The sequence below is a fragment of the Diadema antillarum genome, unplaced genomic scaffold (assembly GCF_040938485.1).
Source record: "Diadema antillarum isolate AM-2024a unplaced genomic scaffold, OU_Dant_1.0 seq00000507_RagTag, whole genome shotgun sequence".
NCBI lineage: Eukaryota > Metazoa > Echinodermata > Echinoidea > Diadematoida > Diadematidae > Diadema > Diadema antillarum.
The window spans coordinates 3542000-3562225 of NW_027271462.1; the positions used below are offsets into that span (position 1 = coordinate 3542000).

The 20226-nt window shown below is 36.0% G+C and overlaps 2 protein-coding genes across 2 annotated transcripts in view; both read right to left on the minus strand.

The window, feature by feature from the left end:
* Positions 1 to 7180, minus strand: part of LOC139734026 (plexin-A4-like) — a 33726-nt gene extending 26546 nt beyond the window's left edge. The window contains exons 1-5 of the mRNA XM_071644832.1: positions 6829 to 7180; positions 6140 to 6489; positions 3236 to 3445; positions 1891 to 2037; positions 611 to 726 (exon numbers count right to left, since the gene is read on the minus strand). Of these exons, the coding sequence (XP_071500933.1) occupies positions 611 to 726; positions 1891 to 2037; positions 3236 to 3445; positions 6140 to 6489; positions 6829 to 7180 (1175 nt within the window). The remainder of the gene's footprint in view (positions 1 to 610; positions 727 to 1890; positions 2038 to 3235; positions 3446 to 6139; positions 6490 to 6828) is intronic.
* An 8695-nt stretch (positions 7181 to 15875) lies between these two features.
* The window catches only part of LOC139734027 (plexin-A4-like), a 61168-nt gene continuing 56817 nt past the window's right edge, over positions 15876 to 20226 (minus strand). The window contains exons 37-38 of the mRNA XM_071644833.1: positions 19410 to 19487; positions 15876 to 16520 (exon numbers count right to left, since the gene is read on the minus strand). Of these exons, the coding sequence (XP_071500934.1) occupies positions 16491 to 16520; positions 19410 to 19487 (108 nt within the window). The 3' untranslated portion in view covers positions 15876 to 16490. The remainder of the gene's footprint in view (positions 16521 to 19409; positions 19488 to 20226) is intronic.

Here is a 20226-nt window from a genome sequence, read left to right on the forward strand (position 1 = left end):
CAGGGCACCAATTTGAGAAAAATAGTGGTCATATCAATCCTACAAAATTTAGATAAACAAGGAAGGGGAAACTTCTATTGAAACTGATCCTTCTTTGAAAATATTGTATTATCTTGAATTGTGAATGATGTAGAAATAATACGACATCAGATAATTTAGGTAATATTTCGTTTTCTGATGTCACCCGCGTGTGTGCTAAAGATGATTTGATATTGCTGTCATGGTTGTTGCAATCTTTGTATACATAGTGCATTGCACACTGAAACTGATGTCTAATAACTTACGTAGAGCCTACTCTGTGGCTCCCTTAACCTCTTTCATATGTTGCTTCATCACGTTATCCTTTTCCTCACTTTTCTTTGTACCGTTGAAAACCATCGTACAGAATTTGGAGCCGCTATGTCAGTAAGTGCAGCGACTGTAATTTTACGAATTGTGTAGATATAACGACGTTGTTCATCTACCATGCAATGTGATACAACATTCTACATACAGCAGAGCATCATAATAAGAATCGATACCGTTCTGTATTCACACAACGTAAGTTACAGTAAATAAACTACTATTGGTATATTGGTATTCTACTGGAATGCAGTGCAATCCATCTTACTTGGCTTCTAGAGTACACCATCCACAGTAAGGATCTCCACCATTACCACCGCTTTCTCCAATGCACTCCTCACATGTCTGGTAATTACTGCAGTTTGCTAGGGATAGCTTCACTACCTGAACGTTCACAACAAAGAGCAAGATCAACTGTTGAATAGATATAAATATTAAAGTAAAATAATGTAAATGACTCAAACACTGAATGCTCATCGCGAGTCTATGTAAGGGGCAGAATTCTGCATTGTACGTTCAGTATAGTTCAAGAATCTGCCACAACCATTATTAACCATTACATTACCTATTATCCCTGCCGGAATTAATGTTTTATTGTTTCTATTCCTTACAGCTAGTAATGAATGGCTTATACAAAGATCATCCATTGAAAGGATTAGTGATATTAATCTCATTCGCAACCGTTATGAATGTGTATGATCATTGTGAATCTTATATCAAAATCAGATCAACCGAAAATATTAAAGCGCTGTGTGTGAGCTGCTTATGCATTCACAGCAAGGAAAAGAGAAGATTAATATCGATGATTTTCCCCTCAATTCTTAGTGGTCCTGTAATGATTTTATTCATAAAGTTGTGTAATTGAAATTACGAGGTAAGTAGGGACTATACGTAAATTTACCGTTGCTTTTGCAACAACAAAAACCAAAAAAAAAAGATTAATGAGTTTATCAAAGATGAAATGCACGCATGCCTTTTATTCAAGTCATTTGGCATAATGAATTATCCAGACAGCTTAAATTACTTCAAAATTGATTCTCATCAAACCTCTTTTGGATCATCTCCTAGCATGACATGTTCACTTGGTATACATGACAGGAAAATCAAAGATGCAAAGAAGTTTGTTATCGTCAAAAGATACACTGTTTGAAGGCCTGCACACTGACTTACAGTACTTCACTGCGATAGTAAACATACACCATCCCAAACGAAAGTAATAACTAGCATAATTTTATATATAATCATATATAATATGCATTCTAAGCTAAACAGAAATACAGAGGAAAATTAAAAAGAACACTCACACACGAAATGACTGACATCAAATTATTATTCACTCAGCAGCAGAAAACGGTAGTGACACGAGGAATTAATGACGCTTGAAAGTGCATGGTTTGTTGAAAAGATTGCATAGTACATATAGTGGCTAATACTTTTCAACAACTACCTCCCAATTACATTTCCTATTAAACTTTGTCAGCACGTAAGGGCCGATCAGGTTAAACTTCACAAAGGTATTTTCATGATAAGAGGTATTGTGTGTGTCACCTGTGAACCTTGGTCAGGTTGGTCGGACCCCGTTGCCATGGTAATTTGCTCCTTGTCCTCATCTAGAAACACATCTCGTAGAACAGATCCTTGTCCAAGAGGAACATTTTCGTACTGGTAGGCTGAAGAGTTGTCTACCACGTGAACCTAACCGTGCATGAAATGGTTAAGTGGTTGACAGATGTTAAATATTACAGATATATCATTCTAAATTGTGACAGTCAATAAACAGTTAGAGAGAGTCGAGACCCTTTCCGGTATTGTCCGATGATGAAAATAATGATGATGATGATGATGATGATAATGGTAAAATAATAATAACAATATAAATAAAAGTACATTTTGTGGATCAAACGGTCATCTCCTCAAGGAAAATGTACCCCAAACATTGAGTATGTAGAGTATTATGCAAAGATATTAGTAGAACACATCAGTGATGTTTGAGGAAATTTAAATTTAAATCCGTTTAAAAAAAAAAATGCGAATTTAAAAATGTTTCGTGGTTAAATTTGCCGCCATTGAAAGAACGCTATACAATTTATGATGTCACAGTACGTGAACGATACAAGAAAATGTGAAGAGAATCCTGCAAAATTACGTTTTTAATGGAAGTTTCCCATTCCCACGACTTTACACAAAGACATGCTCAAGGTAATATCCTTCCCCGTCTTCTAAAGAAAGTGTACATTGAAGAGCTCTTTCATCATGTTGAAAGACAAGAACAAAATTAGGAGGTATTCAATAATTGTTAATAATCGCTTCACCTCATTGATATTCTATCATATTAACACAGAAATACCATACCAGTTCGTGATGTTATGCTTGTCACTATACAGCATGACATCACAATCTGTGTACATAGTTGATTGATGCGGTGGACTATCTGCATTACAGAATGCAAGTATTCATGCTTGGGTATCAATCTCCCTTTAACATGTTTAAGAGTGCCCAAATATCCTGTCCATCCTCCCAAGCTTTTAGTTTCTATTGCAATTGACATAACGAAATCAAAATGAAATGATACAAAATATGAGTAAATTATCATCTTTGCACCTGAGAGAGATAAAATGTGATGCTGCTCGTTGTCTTCCATTTCTTGTTAAAGGATTCATCAACTTACGTCATAGCACAGAAAATCAATCGTAGTAGATCATTCACACCTCAATTCTCTATCTTTCATATTTTAATTGGTGAACTATACATACAGGCAATATTCCATTCCCACTATAATCCTTTAAGGTTTTTTAACACCCCGTGTGGAATATAATTCAATCAGGAGTGTATTGGTAATTGATTCATTAAATATGAATAATAAACAATTCTCATTGTTGCATAGTTCCTATACCTTCAGTAAGTCACCCTCGCTACTTCCAATGAAAGCCACAGTGTATTCTCTCTCTGTAGTAGTGATGATAGACGTGGGCTCCACATCAGAGATGACGAGTATTGGTGTAGCAGTCACAGGGTTCACTCCATTCGCATAGGCGTAAAAAGCTCTCCCTTCCTCATCATTAGCTTGACAATGTCTGCTTTCTGGATTCGGTTCGGTTGGGGCCTAGCATGGTAAACAAAACATAATCCGCACTGAATCTAAAAACCAAGTAAGTAGTACAATGGTTCATATCTTCAGCAAGTCACTGTCACTAGTTCCAATGAAAGCCACAGTGTAGTCTCTCTCTGTAGTAGTAATGATAGACGTGGGCTCCATATCAGAGAAAGCAAGTACTACTGAAGCATTCAAAGAGTTCGCTCTATTGACATAGGCATAGTAAGCATCGCCATTTTTATCAGGCTTAGCATGGCACTCTCTACTTTCTAGATCTTGTGAGTTTTGGGCCCAGCATGGTTAACAAAACATGATCCGCACTTAATTTAACAACCAAAATAAGTAGTTGAATGCATGGTAGATGTTATTATACTGATCTCAGTAATTTCAGTGAGAACACGGGCTGCCTGACTGTACCTTCATCTTTCATAATCAAGTCAATGGTATTCACAAGGTGAGTCAAAAAGTTTATCTATTGAAATGTTCAATAATCTTTAACACCAGCCATGAATGAAAAGTTATCATGCGTGCTTTGGAAGGGTGCTTTATTATCCCGAATCATTCTGGAGGATTTTTTTTGTGCAGTGTGCATAAATGCTTGGATAACCCAAGGGCATTAAAAACGATTTCCCCCAAATAATCATGGTAATACTTACGTGATGCTTGAACAAGTATCTAGTCTTTGACTTTTTTGATGCCCTTTGTTGAGATTGAAGTTCGTTACTGTTCTGCGACAGCTAATAGTCAGGTGTTTTTGTTTTTGTTTTTGTTTTTGTTTTGTTTTTTTTTGGGGGGGGGGTTGTTTTGGTTTTTTTAGGACGCCTAGCGTTCTTGGAAACTTTTATTGCATCAACATCATGCACTTCATACAACCAAAAAAGATCATTGTTGCGCCGTAAACTGAAGACGCACTGTCAAGTGAGGCAAGCCTGGAGCAAAAGCTAAGACAATAGGACAAATACCTGTTAAAAAAAAATGTCATTCTTTGTGAATAATTTGCCCTATTCAGTGCTGATGTGATGCCTGCTAAGGTTTCGAAATATAAGCTTACTTGATAGGATCAAAGCCAAATAAAGGCTTTCATTCTTTCAAAATAAAAGAAGTAAGCGCGGATTGTTCTCTCTCACTGTTTTGTTTTGAGACAGTGCATGAAAATAGAATGCAGGAATACACCCTCCCCCCCCCTTTTCTCTCTCTCTCTCTCTCTCTTTAAAAAATGTTCCTAACCCGTTCACTCTTATAACACCTTCCAAATATTGTTGGAAGTTTCTACATAAATGCAGCGATCTAAATTGAAAAAACTTGCCCTCACAACTTTGCCTCGTTCACCTCTCAAATTGAAGTGTAGCTAATGCGAGTTGCTTCAAATTCTGAGAAAATGACATCAGCCAGATTGTTGTGTTCTTCAGCTCCACACTATAATACATGTCTGCATCCATCGTAAATGGACGTATTATTTATTCTACTTACAGATCCACGTGATTGGATTGTGAATTCAACTCGATTACATATATATGTATATATGTTTGTGTGTGTCTGTGTGTAAGTGTGTTTGTGTCTGTGTGTGTGTATGTGTGTGTTTGTGGTTACCTATATGAAACTCGGTCATCATTACGTAAAATGTATATTTCTGTAAAATTGCAAATTTCCCAAATATAAAAATGAACTAACATCACAATGAATTGTTTCTCCCAAAGGACTCTAAGTCTGCACCTTAATTTGCTATGTGGCATGAGTGTGCTTGAAAATGAGCATGCATTATGCTATGAATCTCCTCTCGCTTTGACACTTTGGCGCAAGACAATTTTTACACTCTCGCGAACAATGCTCCCGTTCATCCAAACGTGAACACAATGTTATACAACACAAAAATCATGCCAATTGATTCAGGACCAAATACCCTTTTAAAACGTGTATGATTATATTTCGTTTATGATTCCTTTTTTTAAATAATTGGCAATATCCTGAGTTTAAAATTTTTCTCACCCTATATGGTAGTTTCTGTTCGTCTTTTTTTGCACAGACGTGTCAGAGTAAAAAAAAATAATTAGTTTTGAAGTTTACATTTTTCAAGCAGTGCACACCCTCTTCAGCAATTTTATTTTTGAAAGGAAGATGAAATTACCAGTGTCATGTTCCCATTTATTCAATATTAGCTCAAACCTTACAAAAAATCACGTTTTTCAATACTACTGGAAAGTTAACCTACATTTCCTTTGCGTCTCATTGTGCACTGAAAGTTTGTCAAACATAAAAGAATTATATATGTAGGACCTACATTGAATGAATAACAAACTTTAGGCTTATGGGTCCCGTTGATAGAAACTTCGTAACTCTTTGCATCACTAAAAAAGTTTCTTGTCATATAACTGATTTGAAGTGATTTCAGCAAGATCAGCGTTATTGTTTCACCGAATTACTGTCAGAGGCAGTGAATTAAGTGTGTGATTGAGAATGTCCTGCATGCGTCAATGTGTGTTTTTTTAAATAGGTATTATATAGCACTTGTCATATTCGGCTTTGCGGTGAGACGTTCCATTGCAGTATCATTCTTATAATGCTGCGTAATCGAACGATGTATAAGTACAATGTACATGTATAGGCCTACTACAAAAAATACATCAAAATAATCTGTATCGTTTGCAAGGACTCTGTCTGTGCGTTGTTGAGAATGTATGATGATAATAATAAGGTGGAACTTACCAAGCCACATGAGTTGCCACACAAGTAGTCAATTGATTTCCCATCACAGTCTGTACCCCCTGAACATGTGATGCAGTCAACTACAGCTTGTGTAAATCTCTGCTGGATATCACTCATCTTGTAGAGACACAGAGCAGACTGTACAGGTGATGAGTTCTCCTTGGTAAACACAGCATACATGACGTCATCAGTACTATTGATACTCAAGGAGTCAGCTAGCTGGGATCCTGCAGGACCAATGTGAGCTGCTTGGATCACGTTGTAGTTTGATCCTGTCTGGTCTGTGCATTCTATTTGAATTTGTGTGTAGGATTCAAGATTTGGATCGGTTGTGTTCAAGCACAGTCTACCTATCACAGGATTTGTTGTAGCCGATTTACGTATTATTATGTAATAAATGAATGGAGCCCTCAAAATAACTTGAATGTATTGGACATCATTCACGTCATTAGCATCTGTAGATAACATTCCTTGCAAATAATTAAGGGACGTTGTGTCGTGTTTTCTGACAATTGGTGTTCCAAACCCCTGAATTTTACTTACACCTGAAAAGAGATGCTGAAACCTATTTGAACCAACAGCAGCTACTACTCCAACCACAGGCTGGTCGTCTTTCTTCCCTAAGACCAATTGATTGTCGTCATAGTACATTTCAGCGTCAGTGATATTGGATAGCTTCCTTTTCTCACAATAACCATCACATCTTCCACATGTAATGAGTCTCTCTGTAGGTGCAGGTGCGATGACAAGCAGTCTGTTCTTGTCCTGTTCACCAAAAACAGTGGATCTCTGTATATTGCATAACCCAACCTCAACGGTCTCCCTCAAGGTAAAATCTGATCCAAGGTGGTAAATCTCCTCCTCAGCTCCAATGTAGACATCACCAGTAGTGTTATCTACAGCCATGAGTCTGAAAGGCAGCCTGGGATTGGGGCTGGAGAAGGATGACACCAGGTTGGAGGAGAGGGGGGCAGACTCGGCATCATGCATCACATTCATGATGCTGAAGGCGAGCAGCATCAGTTTCAACGCTCCGAACATATTGAGCCAGTCAGTAATATCTGTGGTTTAGTTAAAATAGAAAAGGGAAGGTTGTATGTATGGTCTGATTTATAGAAAGAAATGAGATGAGGGGAAGGATGGTGAGCTGGATGAGGACAAGAAACTCGAAAGAGCAGAAAATAAACAGGGAAGGAGAGTGGAAAAAGAGGGGAAGGACATGATGATGATTAGAAGGAGGGAGTAGAAGGATGAAAAAGATGAAATCGGAAAATTTGCGTGCGTTGCCTGTTTGTTGTAGCATAAACTGTTCAGCTAAAATTCTTAAGGCCAATATTTTTATTTTCGAGTAGTTTAATTTCCTTTTCAACTGAAATACGAATGTCTTTCAATCCTGGCAATGCCAGTGGTTCATATAAAATGGACAGCATAGCGTAAGAGCAGTGAAATGAAACAAAACATAATGCAAAGTTCAACGTAATAAGTAATCGAAATAGTATAAATAATGTATAAATAATGTATAAATAGCGTTTCGACAAGTTCCATTTGCGGAGCAAAAAGACTTTTTCTGTACTGCCGGGGAGTGTCATTGAAGCTAGGAACATTATTAATCTCGCTGGAAAGAAAAACAACAACAACAACAACAGTACTGGAAACTAACCGAGACCACGATAAATATGATTATGGTAAACTGTACAAATTATATTTTCTTACAATGATATAGTGTTTCACTTACCCAACAGCTGTATACGGTCGGGATAACCAGCAACACCAGAATTCTCTGAGTTATGTTCAGTTGATGACTGCCGAGTATAATAACTGCAAATTTAATCGATGATAGGGTGTCACTTAAACATAATTCAACGCTACCTTGGAAGTAACAGCAGCTATGTCTAATCGAAACTGTTTGAACGCGAGGTCTACCTAAAAACAAGGTGGTCACAAGTACGTGAGTGTACTATGGACCCCCTTTATTTGAGCCGTAAACGAGCTATATCAATATAACTCAATATAAATTATTACAAATAAGTTCTACTCCAATAAATACATACACACATAAAGGAAGTGTATTGAAGAAAATAGATTCGATTTCTAACGTATCTATGGCACCTAATGGCATACATTATTTTCTGAAGAGGAAGCTTTGTCCTATCTCTCGTTATACACTTTGTACTTATTTACTCAAGCCGGGAAACTTGCGTGCTTAATATCAAAGGTATTTCCCCTCTTCCGAATATCTCTCAATTTCCATATATCTCTCAATGAAGACGAATAATGTGACTACCCCATCATGCAATGCTTAATATCTTTGTGCGTTGCAAGTACTTTTCTTTCTCATTTCTTTCAGGGTTGGTTTTTGTCACGAAAATGAAATAACACTGTAAACCTATACATAATTTGCAGCAGAGACTAAATGTTTCTGCGCTATCTTGTTTATTCTATACAGATTATTACGAAGAGATAGCCAGAAATCATGGCATAATCATATTACAGTAAGACTGTAGTCGATCTGCTCAGGGAGGTGAGACGACCCACCTCCCTAGGCAATGTTTTATGAAATGTTGGATATAATCGATTTATCGTTGATTTATATTATATTTCTATCATGATTATGTCTATAGCAGCCTGCGTGGTAAGGAAATTTATAATCGTTTTTATCTTTTGAAAAACGGGGTCCTGTGGTTTGCTTCACGCAAACACCATGGACATGGCAAATTGTAATATGGCACAGAAAAGCTTTCATCTTTTTTCTTAATACGAAATATTGTTACGGTTACCATTACAGTGTGTTTGTATCACTACTGTTTTTGTTTTTTGTTTGTTTTGTTTTGTTTGTGCTTTGTTATTCTCTAGGCGTTATTATTCAAAAGATTGCAGAGCGCTTTTAAGGTCTGATTAAATGACTGACATTCACTAGCCCTAGGTTGTTGACTATTATGGCTATTTATCTACTATAGTACAATGTATAACATGCAGTGTTATTTTTTTTTTCACATAATTTTATAGAAACGTCCAAGTCTGAAAGGCAACTGTAATAATATCATTATTACTACATGAGTAGAATTTCCTCATTATTCATAGCTTTTATGTTACACACACACACACACACACACACATACACACACAAACAGAAAACACAAAGATCTACCGGTTGATTCAAAGTGTTTCTTTTCCGACGTCATGCACCTTACATTTTGAAATTTTTGCAAGTAGCAACCGAGGGTATAAACAAGGGCTATTTTCATGACTTGGAAACCAAAAACTATCGGGGGGGGGGGGGGGGGGGTGGGGAATGAAAAGTGCAACTTAAATTGGTTGTAAGTTTTACTTTTTCGGAGATCATTTTTACCATCTTAAAATAAAAACTACATTTTATCACTGTTACCATATAGCGATTCCGAACAGTTGTTAGGATGTGGGTTTCCCGTCATGTCGTTGTTGTTATTCTCTCCTTTCCTCTTTCAGTGTCTTTATATATATCAATTTACATCACACGGTTAAAAAGCAAAGTCCGAACGAGTTCAATTTTTGACATAGAAAATATAACTGCAGATATCATACATATGTAGTCTCTATTTGTAACACTTAATTGGTGTTGGTTAATAAAGTGTGGGGATTTTAAGCTAACTGATAACTTTGTCGATGCATTATTTGGTATGATTTCGACGACCTTTGTACTTTCGCACCTTATGTCACTACGATTTTATGCCTTCATTTTGATCGAAATTCGTTATCTCTTGAGATATCGTCCACATGGTTATTCGAAAGTGAGCATAATCACACTTGTACAGAAGCCACACTTTAGGGTATGATATGGCAGTGTGAACGGGTATTGCGGGTAGTTACTGCCATAAACATGTACACATCTATGGACCTTGAAAGGGTGGTTCTATTCATTTATGTCTGTCATGATGTCATCGCACACGTTAATCATTCACTGTATGATACTGAATTATACTGCATTGTGATGCAGTAAAAGAAGTGAAAACTTATCAAAATAATCACAAGTCACTGCAACGTACTTGTATGAAAAGCAAACACTCCGTATGATGCGCCCAATTTTTATTAGCGAAATCTGATTCACATCTATTTTCTTTTTTCACATCATGTAGGGTCTAATACAATTTAGGCCCAAAAAAAAAAACAAAAAACAGATCACTATTCAGGTTGGGAACGCGTACTGACATTCTGGCAATGTATTTTTGGAACAGAAATCATGAATCAAAATACAAGCTGCAGAACCTCTAAGCTTGCCTTTAAGGGGTATACAATAAGGCTCCTTCCACGATGAAAATAAAACGGTTTCAAAGTGGTAAATTACGAGCAGAAGAAATTCTGAGTGGCAACAATAGCTTATAACTCGAAAGTCTTTATTAAATCTAACCTTCATCTAAATCAAACTCATTTACGTCAGAAGATGTGTCCTATTCATGTCAGGATACCATAAGAAAATATGCATCACATGGAAATGTTTGAAAAAAAACAACAACAATAAAATCATTATATGGTTTTTCAGCTCATACACAAGGTGCGTTGCCTCTTCCCATATCGTAACGTAGCATTGTACGCACGTTTACAACCTGTTATCATGATCGTTATCTTTATGTTATTTACTTATCTAGAATGGTTCTAAAATTTGACTCAGACATTTCTCCGACAATTACATTACATGTATCTTGTTTTGTCATACAAAATGGGAAGCACAACAAATCGACTGAATGCCAAGTACATTCATGAGTCATAAACCGACTAATTGTCTGTCAGATACAATTTAGGCACCTCCATGATTTTCATATAAAACTGTATAAAATTACATGCATCACATGCATAAACATGTTCTTCAGATTGTACAGTTCTACACTCAAATTATGAACCACAACATTAAAAGAATATAAGCAAACAATTATTTGTTGGAAAACAAACTTGCAGCAATATTGTTCTGTGACTGATACAATGTACAAAATAGGACTACAATAGGCCTTCTGATACCTGAAGATAAGCGCAAAATTCTGTTTCCTCCGAACTTAAACATACAGCAACGTCTCAACAAAGCCTGGCCCTTTAAACGCATAAACTGCTTCCCTCATTTTGGTATGTTTACAATATATATTACAATATGTCATATCTGCATAATTATATTATATATATTTTTGTTTTGTTTTGGGTTTTTTTCGTCAAATATACATGTAAAAAAGAAAGCTTCTAAAAGAGTAAAGACAGTATTCTTGTCACAAAAGCAAACTGAATTTTAAAAGTTCTGGGGATACATGAAAGCTTCAAATAGCTTTTAATACGACTGGTTTCTTACATTTGTGAGTCATTACCCTTTCTTGCCAACGTTTGAGCTTGCAACCCTGCCAATAATCCAGCCAATACACTGTACTATAAGGGAAGACGTCTCTTCCTTTTATTCATCATAAAACGACTCTTTTGCTCTCTATACAATATCAGAAAATCTGCATGTCGCATCATTTTAATTTTTATCACAACGAACAATACTAGCCATTTAATTGTGTTACAAGAGGTTACATTTCCAGAGTCTCCTGAGGCAAACTTCGCATGAGTACAGTGGATTTGCGCACCTGTCCATACATGAAACTTGCCTTTGGCAGAAAAAAAAAAAATGTCTTGTCTGTCGAGAACTTCAAGGAATTATATAGTTTCGGTTCAGACATGGCTTCTGGTTTCCAACATTTTTTGATGATGATTTTTCTAGATTATGAGAAACCTCATAAAATATGAACGAGCATATAATTCTAAGAGGAATTGAAAGTTTATTTGACGAAAATTGGTTTTCATATGAAAAAGGTGGGACCTACTTTTTATTAGGATTGCTTTGTTTTAGGATATATCAGCCATTTCAAACCAGATTTCTATCAAATAGACTTTGAATTTCTTTTTAGAATTGTATGCTCTGTAACATTTCATAAAGTGGTGTCTATGTATCTCGCAGAAAGTCAAAAGCTGAATACTAATCCCAACCAATACTATACAATTCCTTTAATAGACAAACATTCATAAGATTTTACATTCGAATCACGTAACGGAAAGCACAAACCCCTAATCAAACATAGTCATCACGTAAGGCAAAGTGAGCAAACCAAGGTGATAACGATAGTTTACCATTGACGTCAATTCTCACGTCTGTTGGAGTGTTTGATCTCTTTACGACTTGCTAAACCCTGCTTTTTTTTTTCTATCGCCTGTAAGTTTCCTGTTCAGCATACAGTGCCTGCACTGTATCACACTACAATGTATTCGACTGGCAAGCTGTTGAGAATGAAGACAGCTCTGTCCATGCAATATCAGTCACGATAAATCTTGAATACTCTTCATTATTTTGGGTAAACATTTCTCCCAAGCAATTCTCCTTCTATGCCATCGTTTCATAATTCAGACTGCATTCGTACTAAAAAACTAAAAAGAACACACAATTTTACATCTGCACTGCGCTGATCTTTCAGTATTTGAAAAAAAAAATGCTATCAAACTTTGCCACAAATATCCTGCCCAACCCCCACTCACTATGTTCTTCACAATACAAATATGATATGCACATACTGGCATGCTTTCAAAATTTTTTTTTTTTTACAACAGCAAACAGATTGGTTTTGGATTCTTCAGTGGAGATGCATGAACTCTAATAACACCATCTTTTTTTTTTTTCTGCACGCAGCACAGAACAAACAGATCTGTTTTTAAGTTGAGCAATGAACATCATTTGGAATATGCATACTGAGTAGAGGGCGTGTCAGAAATGTTGTTTATCATCACAAACTGAATTTCACCACTTTACAAGCAAACTTTATATAAACATGTTCACAGATTCACGATGGGCATTTACTGCAAACACCCAGGCAAGGAAGTCAAAATATAACGTCTATCTGTATTAGCCTGTGATAATATAAACCACATCATATGCAAGCAGTAGGCCTACACTATTGTACTCTTTTAATATACCTTGTACCGGTGTCAGGCAAGCTGCACCTATGAGGAAAAATAAATTGGACAATGAAAAAAAAACAGTCTTCTCTAAAGCTTTGCTCATGAAAATCAGTCACACATGAGGAGACACGAAATTTTCATCGTTCTTAAACAGTCATCATGCACGGAATGCTTGTAGCTATCTTCCAATGACAAACATGAATGAACAGTACCGTACATTTTGTGCATTACAGTCAATGTCTACATCTTCAGAAGTCATGTGGCAAAGAGCAGAAGAGAAATATACACAGAAGGGCATTGTAAAGGATCAGAATAAACCATAAACTAAGCAATACCAAAGAGCCAAAAAGCACGATGTCACAGCATTGCATAAGCAAAAGTATTCTCATGATAAAAATGCATACACCAATTATTTTAACTACAAACATGGCAAGGGCATACCTGTCAGATCACCACCTGAAGAAATACTTGTGCCAGAATTTAATATCAATTTTCTGGTATAGCAACCATCATTTTTCATATAATGCTTAGGTGTTCCTTCCTGGAGTTTTTGATAATGCCTTTTGATCTACTGAATAAAATGATATTTTATGTATCATATTTGTTATTTTTACTCGATACTTCAAAATCTAGATTTAACTTCATATGACATAAAGAAATTCTATACCATACTTCCAAAGCTGTGTAATATGGACATATATTTGAACATTATCTTTGCCTTTATATGAAAAAGGAATGAAGAAACGTGAAGGTGGATTAGGCACATGACCATTAATAAGTACAAAGTTAGCAAAGTATTTGCATTGCAATAAAGTACTGAAGGCAAGTAAGTCATAATTATTTTCAAATAGTACTTCCTTTTTTTCACCACACTGTGGTGCAAGTACACTTTACAGCATCATACATGTACCACAGCACTAAACCATATCCACCCCACCAATAACATTTTGCACAAGGAAAATTACACAAAATTGTTCCAGACTTTCCAGAAATATTTCTTTTTTTTCCCCCAATGTAAAAATGTATATAGAGACTTAAAAAAAAAAACACCTCTGATAAAAACTATTTATTTACACATGAATTTAGCATTAATAGCATAGTACAAGATTAAAGACAATTTAAAAAGAATACTATGAGGAATGTCATAGTCATTGGATTTGTCATGTTCCTTTGGCAACAGCAAGGCAGCAACCAATCCGCAGTGCTCATTTTGCACATCTATTGTCATTTAGTATAGGTTTTCCCGGTCAATTTCATACTTTTGTCACTCAAATTCATTAATGTGCATTCAAATTCACGCAGCGCACGCACGCGAAAATATTCGGGCATTCAAGTTCAGAATCCGAGCAATCAATTTCATTTATGAGCGTTCTATTTCGTTTTCGTGAAATCAAATTCACAATTGGGCACTCAATTTCAAAATGCGAGCACCGATTTTCCTACTCGTGCATTCAAATTCATGCGATAGTCACGTGATAGTCCCAATGAGCTTGTTTGGAGCATTCAAATTCATTTTTAGGCGATCAAGTTCTTACTTCGTGCAATCAATTTAACGACGAAAATGGAGGAGACTTTTAAGAAAGGAAAAGGGGCCAACACAACCAATGAATGCTTGCATATAGTGTAATTAGGATTGTTTACATGTTCTACATTGTTCTCTGTTCACGTATTCTTTGTTTTTCATCTCAATAAATTTCAAATTTGCAATGTCCAATCAGCAGTGCACCCAAACATCACAACGACTAGTAATCATATTTCTTGATGATACTGCATGCTGACAACGCCCCAACACCAACCACATAGTGACCATTCATCAATTTAAGACAAACTAACACATAATGATCTCACTTAGTCCAGCAAAAGTAAATCAATCAGACAGCAATACACAACAAACAACACGTATAAAATGTTCATGCATATCAGTTTCAATATTAATAGTCGATTTTTTTTTCCTCGAAAGTGTCAACCAACCCTCCGTATTATGCTCGTCTATAGTCCTATACAGTGCCTATTTTTTTTTTTTTTCATTTTCTATCAAAGAAGATGGCTGGATAACCCATATTCAGCTGCAAAAGCTGGTCTATGGGGTCCAGGTATATAGATGTTCTGCTCTTTGCGATGAATAAATGAAGTGGGATCTTTTACGTGCATGAGTTGTGACTCTCTTACACATGGGACCTCCATTTTATGTCTAATTTGAGGAACATGTGCCTGTATATTCCTATTTGCTAAGCGCGAGTTCAAAGTTGTCAATGAACAGTGGACCTCTCTAACTGCAAAATAAATAATCATCATAAATCCCAATATATTCAAAGCCAAATGAGAAACACATGCATACACGGTCCCAAACTAACTAAATTCTTTTAAATTGGATGCAGTTATTTGGAACATGGTTGCCTATTCACGAATTTGAATGACCGACGAGATTCCGTCGCCAGCTTGACATGAATTTGAATGCTCATTGATGAAATGCGTGCTCCTCTCTTAAATTTGAATGCTCTGATAGTGAATTTGAATGTTCCGATAGTGAATTTGAATGCTCCGTTAGTGAATTTGAATGCTCCGTTAATGAATTTGAATGCTCGGATAGTGAATTCGAATGACCGGATTTTGAATTTGATTGCTGGTTCAGTGCTGCGAGCGTGGAATGCGTGAAATCGAATGCTCGGAATAGGAACTTGAATGACAAAAGTATGAAATTGACCGGGAAAACCTATATTAGAACTTGAACCAAACTTTTTTGAAACATGGCACTGAGCCCCTCATGGATCACGTACTTTGCTGAATTAGTCAACTTTCTGAAAGTCTATTTCAAGATGCCAGGTTGACTATAAATCATATTCTGTGTGTGTGTATGTGACACAACTCTGGTTATCAAATCTACTCAAAAGTATATACAGGTACCATTAAAATCTGTCATAATTCACACTACATTGGACAAATACTGTATCTCCAAAGAAAGTATTTATGATCTCTGTCTAAGCCAATACTATGATGTAAAGAATGATATGTTTCACAAACGCAAACCACTTCAGATTTTTGTCAGGCGAATTTACAGTGAAGAACATAATATATACCTTTTTACCTCTGATTACACAGCATCATCATCTGATAGTAAATGTTTATAATAATGTCTCCATCTTAAAATATGTCTGGTACATAAAACATGTTAAAACAACACTAAGTCGGAATGTCTTCTAAATACGTATGTATTAAGATTCATTTCATGAGAAAAATGTACAAATCAAGCAGAATACTGGTCCAGAAATGGTATAACGATTACATGCCACTGATCCACAAGAACTACTGATAATCAAAGCCTCCTTGTCTGAAATCATTACTTTCATTCCATCATGACGGTTTGAAATTCTTTGTAAGGTGTTGCCCAAAGATTGTCCGGTGCGAATTATGGCATCAGTTCTGTGATGGAATCAAGCTGAGGAAGGGATAAGAATGGGAAAGACAATGTTACCAGTAATCTGCATCTGAATTTGAATTTGGATCCTATGCTTTAATAACAAACAGCTTCCACCATCCATTTGCTGTCCTCCCCCCCCCCCCCCAAAAAAAGATAAATATATACATATACATATACATATACATACATACATACATGCATACATACATACATACACGTATGCAAGCGTATGCCTCATGTTACCATCGATGTAATGAAAAGTGTATACTTCCAATGGTTAACGTGTACGGTACATGTATTGTAGTTTTGTAAGCTATGTATTAATGTTTTGTAGTAACATAATGTTAGTAATAAAGTGAGGGGACTGCACAATACAAGTTCGCTTTTTCTTGGCAGCCCCTCAATTTTCATTTCTACCAAGTCCTTAATGAAACAAGATGTATTATAATTATGTTACAAGATATGTTATCATGTGACGTTTGTATTACACATATATTGATTGGAAATGAAAATAAAAACATGAATGAATGAATGAATGAATAAATGAATGAATGAATGAATGAATATATATTTGAATTACATTTATATACACACACACACACACATATATACATTTACACATGTTATGTATAGTATGGCCATTTTGTTCAAAGGAGGTAAAAGAAAGAAAGAAAAAAAATAATATAGAATTCCCAAATGGTCTTAGTACATCTTACACCTCCTAACCAGACAAAAGACTATGCATTCTGTTCAGTCTCCCCTGACATTGACTTTGCATGGAGAAATCTGTTAATCAGAATTGCTGTAGAACTGTCATCACCCTTAAAATCACTCTAAGTGATTATTGTTATCAAAAATTGTTGTCATGTCATACACACACACCCCCCCCCCCAAAAAAAAAGAAAAAAAAATTGACAAAAAACTAAAAAACGACATGCGTACATAAGACGCAAATGAGTGAATTATTATGCGCCTCCACCATGGCCCTCAGTATACATGCGTAGGTTAATATGACCTGCTAGAAATATCCATAGTGTCTGGTCAATTTTTGAGCTACTTGTCATTTAACAGTAATGCATGAAACTGATAACAATAGATGATATACATTGTATAATTCAGGCTCATAACTAGGATTTCATGGGAGGGTTCAGAATCAGAAAAAAAAAAGTGGATCTGTCGGTTCAGGTTTAAATTGCCTTATGCACTACTATACTTTCCTTTATATCAAATTAGAAGATTCCTGCTATTTATGTGTGTAAATACGAAAAACATTGGGCTGCTTAAAGTACAATAGATGTTCACTGAAATTTTAAGAATCAGTGTTTATAGTATAAATCACATATGATACATTTAAAGAAATCAACACACCACACAATAAAAGAAATCATAAGATCACATTAGCACAAAACAAAGAAAATGTGAGGTGGAGCATCAGGTAAAATGTATTATCGTTTTGACTCAAATCCAGGGCTTGTTTCAATTTCAATACTGTAAAGAGTCGCATATCAAAATCAGGGGATGTTCCATAAAGCTGACGGGCAGATACATTGCATTTGGGGTTAATGTCATTCCTAAAGCAGAGAGGCTTTCATATGTGACCCTGCATCACAAAACCACACAAAAAGTCCCCAGACATGGATCTTTAGTTAGGGGCAGATTCAGAAAGAGCAGACTCTAACCTTTAAAATGATGCATAATTCAAAACAAATGGACTCTCCTAACCTATCTAAATATTGGAAAGAAAGCACACACTCTGGAAAAGAGTGAACTGAGAAAAGAAGCTCTGAACTGCAGGGTCTATTCAAGCGCTTAATCTTTACCAAGCCATGCTAGCTGTGCGATGAATGAGACAAAAAGCAGGATGTAACCCACTGTAGCAACAACAATTAGGGATAATCAGATTAAGCTGAAATTGAGCATGCTCTATTAATACATTCTGTCCATGATTAATGCCAACTTTAAAAGCAGTAGCATTGTCTTTTCAAAGGTAATTGGAGTTGAAAGTGAAAAGTGTGTGAAGGATTTTCAAAAAAGGAAAAGGGGCCTCTAAGACATACCTAATGACACTACTCCACAAAAAAAGGGTTGTAGAAAAACTGCTGAAAACACACTTTCCCATTCATCTTATGATCCCAAATTTAAGAATAATGTAGACAAACGACAGCTCTTTCAGAAAATATGAAAAACTAAAGATTGACTTGGTTGATCTGTTTCACCTGTTTTGAGCCCTCACGTAAAATCAAGGGGTGTGACTTTTTGTTGGTTTTGTGATGCACGGTCACTAATTCTCTTGCACGGATATCAAAGTTAAATATGAAAGTGTAGAACATGTTAACATAATGTGACACATACATATCAAGATGTACTTGAGCTGCAAAGCTTTCCAAAACTGGCAAATTAGAAGACAGGTGAATGTATGTGTTATACATTCACAGAGACACATATCAAATTTAAATATCTAAAACAAAGATGAAGTTATTAGTTACTTTTTTTAAAATCACTTTCTCTTGTAGTTTCAAAGGCATGACAAGGGGGAATTTTGACCAAATTTGATATTATTTCCCAACACCTCCAACCTACACAATCATCCAGAAGGCTTGTTATTTGTAGTACTATAAAAAGCAATGACACATTAAAAAAAAAAAACATTGATGGGATACTCTTGGAACAACAACAAATATTGCTGTGATAATTGAGTTAGCAATGGTTAGCAAAGTTAGAGATGGCAGAGTTATGGTGATAAAAGGGTGCTTCATAATCACTATCACAACAAAGGCTAAAATGCAAATAATATTACCAAGAACTACTTTTTGATACCTCTGAATTGTTATTCTAGGCAGAGATTGCATGAATGAATGAGACGAGGTAAACCCAAATCCCAAGATTGCTTCACGTGCAGCCACTCACTAGTTCAGCTGTGTCGTTACAGGTGAATTCATACAGCTGCTTCAGGGTCCCAACTCGGCTGAACAGACCGGCGAATTCCTGAGGGTTAGATTTAGGTGAAATAAATAATTTCCTTTAACTTAACTGCACGGTCCTCTCAAGACAGTACTCAGGGGCGGATCCAGGAATTCTGTAAAGGGGGGGGGGGGGGGGGGCGTGACTAATATTTCTAGCGCCACTTCAGGGTTTCATTTCATTGTTTTTCTTTTTATTTCTTTTGTTTTTTCCAAAAATTAAAGGGGGGGGGGGGCGTGCGTCGGTTGCGCCCCCCTCTGGATCCGCCACTGGTACTTCTAGTTAGAGGTGACTTCTGCAAAAAAGATTATTGTAGACGTCCTGAAACTAGTAATCAATGAATAGGAAGTTCTTGACACCATATTTGTGCTTTTGTGCGGCATGTCTCTCCTACCAATTTATAATGAGTGTTTTATAAAATAATACTATAGAATCTTATTTGAGGCTGCTGCTGTATGTGTATCATTCGTTTGCTCGCAGAATATTCAAAAGCCTCTACATTGCTAAACTTTGATAACAGAATCTTGAATTGCCATCAGATTTCAGAAGATTGAAGGCCCTGTTTTTTTTTCTTTCTCTCTCAAATTGGCATATTTCCAAATCTAAAAATTCTTCCTGATAACGTGTATACTTTATCATACCTTAGGCTACAAAAAGGGTGCGCAATGATAACTGCAATACCAACTTACATGAGGTAGTAACATTTTTTGGGATTGACAATCAAGGTAACAAACTATTATCAGCTGCCACATGCATGGCTTTA